General features: G+C 41.0%; 1 protein-coding gene across 1 annotated transcript in view; it reads right to left on the reverse strand.

The window, feature by feature from the left end:
• LOC148064297 (voltage-dependent T-type calcium channel subunit alpha-1I-like) overlaps window positions 1-10,000 on the reverse strand; it is a gene marked incomplete at its 3' end in the record, with an annotated part of 64,226 nt that overhangs the window by 9,950 nt on the left and 44,276 nt on the right. The window contains 2 exon segments of the mRNA XM_087809585.1: window positions 8,769-8,869; window positions 9,522-10,000. The exon segment at window positions 9,522-10,000 is cut by the window's right edge and continues 220 nt beyond it. Of these exon segments, the coding sequence (XP_087665711.1) occupies window positions 8,769-8,869; window positions 9,522-10,000 (580 nt within the window).

Consider the following 10,000-nt stretch of genomic DNA (forward strand, 5'->3'; position numbering starts at 1 on the left):
GAAGAAAGACTTCAGGTGAGGTTTGAAACAACATCATGTCATAGAGGTGAAGAAAGACTTCAGGTGAGGTTTGAAACAACATCATGTCATAGAGGTGAAGAAAGACTTCAGGTGAGGTTTGAAACAACATCATGTCATAGAGGTGAAGAAAGACTTCAGGTGGAAGGTTTGAAACAACATCACGTCATAGAGGTGAAGAAAGACTTCAGGTGAGGTTTGAAACAACATCATGTCATAGAGGTGAAGAAAGACTTCAGGTGGAAGGTTTGAAACAACATCATGTCATAGAGGTGAAGAAAGACTTCAGGTGGAAGGTTTGAAACAACATCATGTCATAGAGGTGAAGAAAGACTTCAGGTGGAAGGTTTGAAACAACATCATGTGATAGAGGTGAAGAAAGACTTCAGGTGGAAGGTTTGAAACAACATCATGTCATAGAGGTGAAGAAAGACCTCAGGTGGAAGGTTTGAAACAACATCATGTCATAGAGGTGAAGAAAGACTTCAGGTGAGGTTTGAAACAACATCATGTCATAGAGGTGAAGAAAGACTTCAGGTGAGGTTTGAAACAACATCACGTCATAGAGGTGAAGAAAGACTTCAGGTGAGGTTTGAAACAACATCATGTCATAGAGGTGAAGAAAGACTTCAGGTGGAAGGTTTGAAACAACATCATGTCATAGAGGTGAAGAAAGACTTCAGGTGGAAGGTTTGAAACAACATCATGTCATAGAGGTGAAGAAAGACTTCAGGTGAGGTTTGAAACAACATCATGTCATAGAGGTGAAGAAAGACTTCAGGTGGAAGGTTTGAAACAACATTATGTCATAGAGGTGAAGAAAGACTTCAGGTGGAAGGTTTGAAACAACATCATGTGATAGAGGTGAAGAAAGACTTCAGGTGGAAGGTTTGAAACAACATCATGTCATAGAGGTGAAGAAAGACTTCAGGTGAGGTTTGAAACAACATCATGTCATAGAGGTGAAGAAAGACTTCAGGTGAGGTTTGAAACAACATCATGTCATAGAGGTGAAGAAAGACTTCAGGTGAGGTTTGAAACAACATCATGTCATAGAGGTGAAGAAAGACTTCAGGTGGAAGGTTTGAAACAACATCATGTCATAGAGGTGAAGAAAGACTTCAGGTGAGGTTTGAAACAACATCATGTCATAGAGGTGAAGAAAGACTTCAGGTGAGGTTTGAAACAACATCATGTCATAGAGGTGAAGAAAGACTTCATGTGGAAGGTTTGAAACAACATCATGTCATAGAGGTGAAGAAAGACTTCAGGTGAGGTTTGAAACAACATCATGTCATAGAGGTGAAGAAAGACTTCATGTGGAAGGTTTGAAACAACATCATGTCATAGAGGTGAAGAAAGACTTCAGGTGAGGTTTGAAACAACATCACGTCATAGAGGTGAAGAAAGACTTCAGGTGGAAGGTTTGAAACAACATCATGTCATAGAGGTGAAGAAAGACTTCAGGTGGAAGGTTTGAAACAACATCACGTCATAGAGGTGAAGAAAGACTTCAGGTGGAAGGTTTGAAACAACATCATGTCATAGAGGTGAAGAAAGACTTCAGGTGGAAGGTTTGAAACAACATCACGTCATAGAGGTGAAGAAAGACTTCAGGTGAGGTTTGAAACAACATCATGTCATAGAGGTGAAGAAAGACTTCAGGTGAGGTTTGAAACAACATCATGTCATAGAGGTGAAGAAAGACTTCAGGTGGAAGGTTTGAAACAACATCACGTCATAGAGGTGAAGAAAGACTTCAGGTGAGGTTTGAAACAAAATCATGTCATAGAGGTGAAGAAAGACTTCAGGTGGAAGGTTTGAAACAACATCATGTCATAGAGGTGAAGAAAGACTTCAGGTGAGGTTTGAAACAACATCATGTCATAGAGGTGAAGAAAGACTTCAGGTGAGGTTTGAAACAACATCATGTCATAGAGGTGAAGAAAGACTTCAGGTGAGGTTTGAAACAACATCATGTCATAGAGGTGAAGAAAGACTTCAGGTGGAAGGTTTGAAACAACATCATGTGATAGAGGTGAAGAAAGACTTCAGGTGGAAGGTTTGAAACAACATCATGTCATAGAGGTGAAGAAAGACTTCAGGTGAGGTTTGAAACAACATCATGTCATAGAGGTGAAGAAAGACTTCAGGTGGAAGGTTTGAAACAACATCATGTCATAGAGGTGAAGAAAGACTTCAGGTGAGGTTTGAAACAACATCACGTCATAGAGGTGAAGAAAGACTTCAGGTGGAAGGTTTGAAACAACATCATGTCATAGAGGTGAAGAAAGACTTCAGGTGAGGTTTGAAACAAAATCATGTCATAGAGGTGAAGAAAGACTTCAGGTGGAAGGTTTGAAACAACATCACGTCATAGAGGTGAAGAAAGACTTCAGGTGAGGTTTGAAACAAAATCATGTCATAGAGGTGAAGAAAGACTTCAGGTGAGGTTTGAAACAAAATCATGTCATAGAGGTGAAGAAAGACTTCAGGTGGAAGGTTTGAAACAACATCATGTCATAGAGGTGAAGAAAGACTTCAGGTGAGGTTTGAAACAAAATCATGTCATAGAGGTGAAGAAAGACTTCAGGTGGAAGGTTTGAAACAACATCATGTCATAGAGGTGAAGAAAGACTTCAGGTGGAAGGTTTGAAACAACATCACGTCATAGAGGTGAAGAAAGACTTCAGGTGGAAGGTTTGAAACAACATCACGTCATAGAGGTGAAGAAAGACTTCAGGTGAGGTTTGAAACAACATCATGTCATAGAGGTGAAGAAAGACTTCAGGTGAGGTTTGAAACAACATCATGTCATAGAGGTGAAGAAAGACTTCAGGTGGAAGGTTTGAAACAACATCTCGTCATAGAGGTGAAGAAAGACTTCAGGTGGAAGGTTTGAAACAACATCATGTCATAGAGGTGAAGAAAGACTTCAGGTGAGGTTTGAAACAACATCATGTCAGAGGTGAAGAAAGACTTCAGGTGGAAGGTTTGAAACAACATCATGTGATAGAGGTGAAGAAAGACTTCAGGTGGAAGGTTTGAAACAACATCATGTCATAGAGGTGAAGAAAGACTTCAGGTGAGGTTTGAAACAACATCATGTCAAAGAGGTGAAGAAAGACTTCAGGTGAGGTTTGAAACAACATCATGTCATAGAGGTGAAGAAAGACTTCAGGTGAGGTTTGAAACAACATCATGTCATAGAGGTGAAGAAAGACTTCAGGTGGAAGGTTTGAAACAACATCATGTCATAGAGGTGAAGAAAGACTTCAGGTGGAAGGTTTGAAACAACATCATGTCATAGAGGTGAAGAAAGACTTCAGGTGAGGTTTGAAACAACATCATGTCATAGAGGTGAAGAAAGACTTCAGGTGAGGTTTGAAACAACATCATGTCATAGAGGTGAAGAAAGACTTCAGGTGAGGTTTGAAACAACATCATGTCATAGAGGTGAAGAAAGACTTCAGGTGAGGTTTGAAACAACATCATGTCATAGAGGTGAAGAAAGACTTCAGGTGAGGTTTGAAACAACATCATGTGATAGAGGTGAAGAAAGACTTCAGGTGGAAGGTTTGAAACAACATCATGTCATAGAGGTGAAAAAAGACTTCAGGTGAGGTTTGAAACAACATCATGTAATAGAGGTGAAGAAAGACTTCAGGTGAGGTTTGAAACAACATCATGTCATAGAGGTGAAGAAAGACTTCAGGTGGAAGGTTTGAAACAACATCACGTCATAGAGGTGAAGAAAGACTTCAGGTGAGGTTTGAAACAACATCATGTCATAGAGGTGAAGAAAGACTTCAGGTGGAAGGTTTGAAACAACATCATGTCATAGAGGTGAAGAAAGACTTCAGGTGAGGTCTGAAACAACATCATGTCATAGAGGTGAAGAAAGACTTCAGGTGGAAGGTTTGAAACAACATCATGTCATAGAGGTGAAGAAAGACTTCAGGTGGAAGGTTTGAAACAACATCTTGTCATAGAGGTGAAGAAAGACTTCAGGTGGAAGGTTTGAAACAACATCATGTCATAGAGGTGAAGAAAGACTTCAGGTGGAAGGTTTGAAACAACATCACGTCATAGAGGTGAAGAAAGACTTCAGGTGGAAGGTTTGAAACAACATCACGTCATAGAGGTGAAGAAAGACTTCAGGTGAGGTTTGAAACAACATCATGTCATAGAGGTGAAGAAAGACTTCAGGTGAGGTTTGAAACAACATCATGTCATAGAGGTGAAGAAAGACTTCAGGTGGAAGGTTTGAAACAACATCACGTCATAGAGGTGAAGAAAGACTTCAGGTGAGGTTTGAAACAACATCATGTCATAGAGGTGAAGAAAGACTTCAGGTGAGGTTTGAAACAACATCATGTCATAGAGGTGAAGAAAGACTTCAGGTGAGGTTTGAAACAACATCATGTCATAGAGGTGAAGAAAGACTTCAGGTGAGGTTTGAAACAACATCATGTCATAGAGGTGAAGAAAGACTTCAGGTGAGGTTTGAAACAACATCATGTCATAGAGGTGAAGAAAGACTTCAGGTGGAAGGTTTGAAACAACATCATGTGATAGAGGTGAAGAAAGACTTCAGGTGGAAGGTTTGAAACAACATCATGTCATAGAGGTGAAGAAAGACTTCAGGTGAGGTTTGAAACAACATCATGTCATAGAGGTGAAGAAAGACTTCAGGTGGAAGGTTTGAAACAACATCATGTCATAGAGGTGAAGAAAGACTTCAGGTGAGGTTTGAAACAACATCATGTCATAGAGGTGAAGAAAGACTTCAGGTGGAAGGTTTGAAACAACATCATGTCATAGAGGTGAAGAAAGACTTCAGGTGAGGTTTGAAACAACATCATGTCATAGAGGTGAAGAAAGACTTCAGGTGGAAGGTTTGAAACAACATCATGTGATAGAGGTGAAGAAAGACTTCAGGTGAGGTTTGAAACAACATCATGTCATAGAGGTGAAGAAAGACTTCAGGTGGAAGGTTTGAAACAACATCATGTCATAGAGGTGAAGAAAGACTTCAGGTGGAAGGTTTGAAACAACATCATGTCATAGAGGTGAAGAAAGACTTCAGGTGGAAGGTTTGAAACAACATCATGTCATAGAGGTGAAGAAAGACTTCAGGTGAGGTTTGAAACAACATCATGTCATAGAGGTGAAGAAAGACTTCAGGTGGAAGGTTTGAAACAACATCATGTCATAGAGGTGAAGAAAGACTTCAGGTGGAAGGTTTGAAACAACATCATGTCATAGAGGTGAAGAAAGACTTCAGGTGGAAGGTTTGAAACAACATCATGTCATAGAGGTGAAGAAAGACTTCAGGTGAGGTTTGAAACAACATCATGTCATAGAGGTGAAGAAAGACTTCAGGTGAGGTTTGAAACAACATCATGTCATAGAGGTGAAGAAAGACTTCAGGTGAGGTTTGAAACAACATCATGTCATAGAGGTGAAGAAAGACTTCAGGTGAGGTTTGAAACAACATCATGTCATAGAGGTGAATAAAGACTTCAGGTGAGGTTTGAAACAACATCATGTGATAGAGGTGAAGAAAGACTTCAGGTGGAAGGTTTGAAACAACATCATGTCATAGAGGTGAAGAAAGACTTCAGGTGAGGTTTGAAACAACATCATGTCATAGAGGTGAAGAAAGACTTCAGGTGGAAGGTTTGAAACAACATCATGTCATAGAGGTGAAGAAAGACTTCAGGTGGAAGGTTTGAAACAACATCTTGTCATAGAGGTGAAGAAAGACTTCAGGTGGAAGGTTTGAAACAACATCATGTCATAGAGGTGAAGAAAGACTTCAGGTGGAAGGTTTGAAACAACATCACGTCATAGAGGTGAAGAAAGACTTCAGGTGGAAGGTTTGAAACAACATCACGTCATAGAGGTGAAGAAAGACTTCAGGTGGAAGGTTTGAAACAACATCATGTCATAGAGGTGAAGAAAGACTTCAGGTGGAAGGTTTGAAACAACATCATGTCATAGAGGTGAAGAAAGACTTCAGGTGGAAGGTTTGAAACAACATCATGTCATAGAGGTGAAGAAAGACTTCAGGTGGAAGGTTTGAAACAACATCACGTCATAGAGGTGAAGAAAGACTTCAGGTGAGGTTTGAAACAACATCATGTCATAGAGGTGAAGAAAGACTTCAGGTGGAAGGTTTGAAACAACATCATGTCATAGAGGTGAAGAAAGACTTCAGGTGGAAGGTTTGAAACAACATCATGTCATAGAGGTGAAGAAAGACTTCAGGTGGAAGGTTTGAAACAACATCATGTCATAGAGGTGAAGAAAGACTTCAGGTGGAAGGTTTGAAACAACATCATGTGATAGAGGTGAAGAAAGACTTCAGGTGGAAGGTTTGAAACAACATCATGTCATAGAGGTGAAGAAAGACTTCAGGTGAGGTTTGAAACAACATCATGTCATAGAGGTGAAGAAAGACTTCAGGTGAGGTTTGAAACAACATCATGTCATAGAGGTGAAGAAAGACTTCAGGTGGAAGGTTTGAAACAACATCATGTCATAGAGGTGAAGAAAGACTTCAGGTGAGGTTTGAAACAACATCATGTCATAGAGGTGAAGAAAGACTTCAGGTGAGGTTTGAAACAACATCATGTGATAGAGGTGAAGAAAGACTTCAGGTGAGGTTTGAAACAACATCATGTCATAGAGGTGAAGAAAGACTTCAGGTGGAAGGTTTGAAACAACATCATGTCATAGAGGTGAAGAAAGACTTCAGGTGGAAGGTTTGAAACAACATCATGTCATAGAGGTGAAGAAAGACTTCAGGTGAGGTTTGAAACAACATCATGTCATAGAGGTGAAGAAAGACTTCAGGTGGAAGGTTTGAAACAACATCATGTCATAGAGGTGAAGAAAGACTTCAGGTGAGGTTTGAAACAACATCATGTCATAGAGGTGAAGAAAGACTTCAGGTGGAAGGTTTGAAACAACATCATGTCATAGAGGTGAAGAAAGACTTCAGGTGGAAGGTTTGAAACAACATCATGTCATAGAGGTGAAGAAAGACTTCAGGTGAGGTTTGAAACAACATCATGTCATAGAGGTGAAGAAAGACTTCAGGTGGAAGGTTTGAAACAACATCATGTCATAGAGGTGAAGAAAGACTTCAGGTGAGGTTTGAAACAACATCATGTCATAGAGGTGAAGAAAGACTTCAGGTGGAAGGTTTGAAACAACATCATGTCATAGAGGTGAAGAAAGACTTCAGGTGGAAGGTTTGAAACAACATCATGTGATAGAGGTGAAGAAAGACTTCAGGTGAGGTTTGAAACAACATCATGTCATAGAGGTGAAGAAAGACTTCAGGTGGAAGGTTTGAAACAACATCATGTCATAGAGGTGAAGAAAGACTTCAGGTGGAAGGTTTGAAACAACATCATGTCATAGAGGTGAAGAAAGACTTCTGGTGAGGTTTGAAACAACATCATGTCATAGAGGTGAAGAAAGACTTCAGGTGGAAGGTTTGAAACAACATCATGTCATAGAGGTGAAGAAAGACTTCAGGTGAGGTTTGAAACAACATCATGTCATAGAGGTGAAGAAAGACTTCAGGTGGAAGGTTTGAAACAACATCATGTCATAGAGGTGAAGAAAGACTTCAGGTGGAAGGTTTGAAACAACATCATGTCATAGAGGTGAAGAAAGACTTCAGGTGAGGTTTGAAACAACATCACGTCATAGAGGTGAAGAAAGACTTCAGGTGGAAGGTTTGAAACAACATCACGTCATAGAGGTGAAGAAAGACTTCAGGTGAGGTTTGAAACAACATCATGTCATAGAGGTGAAGAAAGACTTCAGGTGGAAGGTTTGAAACAACATCACGTCATAGAGGTGAAGAAAGACTTCAGGTGAGGTTTGAAACAACATCATGTCATAGAGGTGAAGAAAGACTTCAGGTGGAAGGTTTGAAACAACATCATGTCATAGAGGTGAAGAAAGACTTCAGGTGAGGTTTGAAACAACATCATGTCATAGAGGTGAAGAAAGACTTCAGGTGAGGTTTGAAACAACATCACGTCATAGAGGTGAAGAAAGACTTCAGGTGGAAGGTTTGAAACAACATCACGTCATAGAGGTGAAGAAAGACTTCAGGTGGAAGGTTTGAAACAACATCATGTCATAGAGGTGAAGAAAGACTTCAGGTGGAAGGTTTGAAACAACATCATGTCATAGAGGTGAAGAAAGACTTCAGGTGAGGTTTGAAACAACATCATGTCATAGAGGTGAAGAAAGACTTCAGGTGGAAGGTTTGAAACAACATCATGTCATAGAGGTGAAGAAAGACTTCAGGTGAGGTTTGAAACAACATCATGTCATAGAGGTGAAGAAAGACTTCAGGTGGAAGGTTTGAAACAACATCATGTCATAGAGGTGAAGAAAGACTTCAGGTGAGGTTTGAAACAACATCACGTCATAGAGGTGAAGAAAGACTTCAGGTGGAAGGTTTGAAACAACATCACGTCATAGAGGTGAAGAAAGACTTCAGGTGAGGTTTGAAACAACATCATGTCATAGAGGTGAAGAAAGACTTCAGGTGGAAGGTTTGAAACAACATCATGTCATAGAGGTGAAGAAAGACTTCAGGTGAGGTTTGAAACAACATCATGTCATAGAGGTGAAGAAAGACTTCAGGTGGAAGGTTTGAAACAACATCATGTCATAGAGGTGAAGAAAGACTTCAGGTGGAAGGAGAGAAGACCTACTTGTTCTGTGGGGAGAAGAGGAAGATGGACCAGTCTGCTCTGGTCTCACACCAGTCGGGCTTATGAGCTTCTAACATCTTCTGGACTCGGAAACATAGACTCTGCAAACACACACGTTTGGCATTAACAACCAAAAAAACACAAACAGATCTGTTCTATCGTAACCAATGTTTACAGCATGAAACCACCGACAGCTCGGAGCATCTGAAGAGTATCTTCTACTGAACATGGTTGCCCTCGATCACTCGTTCACTGTGAAAACTCCAAAGAGAGCAGGAGAAAATCTACTGGAGGCGAAGATTATCATCTCATTGAAACAGAAGACGGTCGTGACTGAGAGGAAAGTTAGCTGGTGTTGCTCAGTCCTCTGGAGTCGTCAGCAATTACGGAATCTTCACAGCTCTACTTACACGCTGGACTCTCTTCAGACCAGCGTCAGCTCGTAAATCACTGCACTTCCCAGTTTGTTAGACCACCCTGTTTAACGATGTTTTTGAACCGTGTGATTTCCACTACTTTTTTCTTTTGTAACCAGATTTTGATTGACTTTATTGTTTTTTGTGTTTTTCCCTCTGACGATCATGCGTCTAGCTGCCCCTCAGGATTGTAATTTGCTGCCAACTTATAACTTTTTGCCGCAATCTCTGTGTTTGGTATTAATGTATTAACTTTAGTCAAATTCTCTGCATCATTGTCGTCACCTGGCTTTCCTCGTTTAATGACTCATGACACTGGAGTGTTATGAAGACTTACGTAGTCGATATCTTCATCCAGATCCTCGCGGCCTTTGCTGCGGGCGTTGACTTGAGGGAAAACATCTGCCCTTAACTGCTGTTGGTTGTTGGTTCCAACAGCTGGTTCGGTTTGTTGAGGCTGCAGCAGCTGCAGGGGGGTCTTACCATTGCAGTCCTGGTGGACCCCCCTCACCCCTCCAAAACTGTCAATCTTACCACCACCGGTTATTACTAGCCCCCCAGAGAAGCTGCTCTTCCTGCTGGGAGAGGGTACAGGGGGCAGGGGGTAGTGTGCTAGTGGCGTGTGTGGTGCACCCGGGACCTGCAACAGGTGAGGCAGTTCTAAGGATAGAGCTCTACGGTCTCTCCGGGCGACACATTGTTTTCTCAGGCTCTGTTGTAAAGGATGAGTTGAATGAGGAGCTTCAGTGGGGGACAGAAGGAACTCCTCTTCGTCCGGGTCCACCTGGTAGAGATGCCGGTAAGGAGATGAGGAAG

The sequence above is a fragment of the Callionymus lyra genome, chromosome 15 (assembly GCF_982586985.1).
Source record: "Callionymus lyra chromosome 15, fCalLyr1.hap1.1, whole genome shotgun sequence".
Taxonomy (NCBI): domain Eukaryota; kingdom Metazoa; phylum Chordata; class Actinopteri; order Syngnathiformes; family Callionymidae; genus Callionymus; species Callionymus lyra.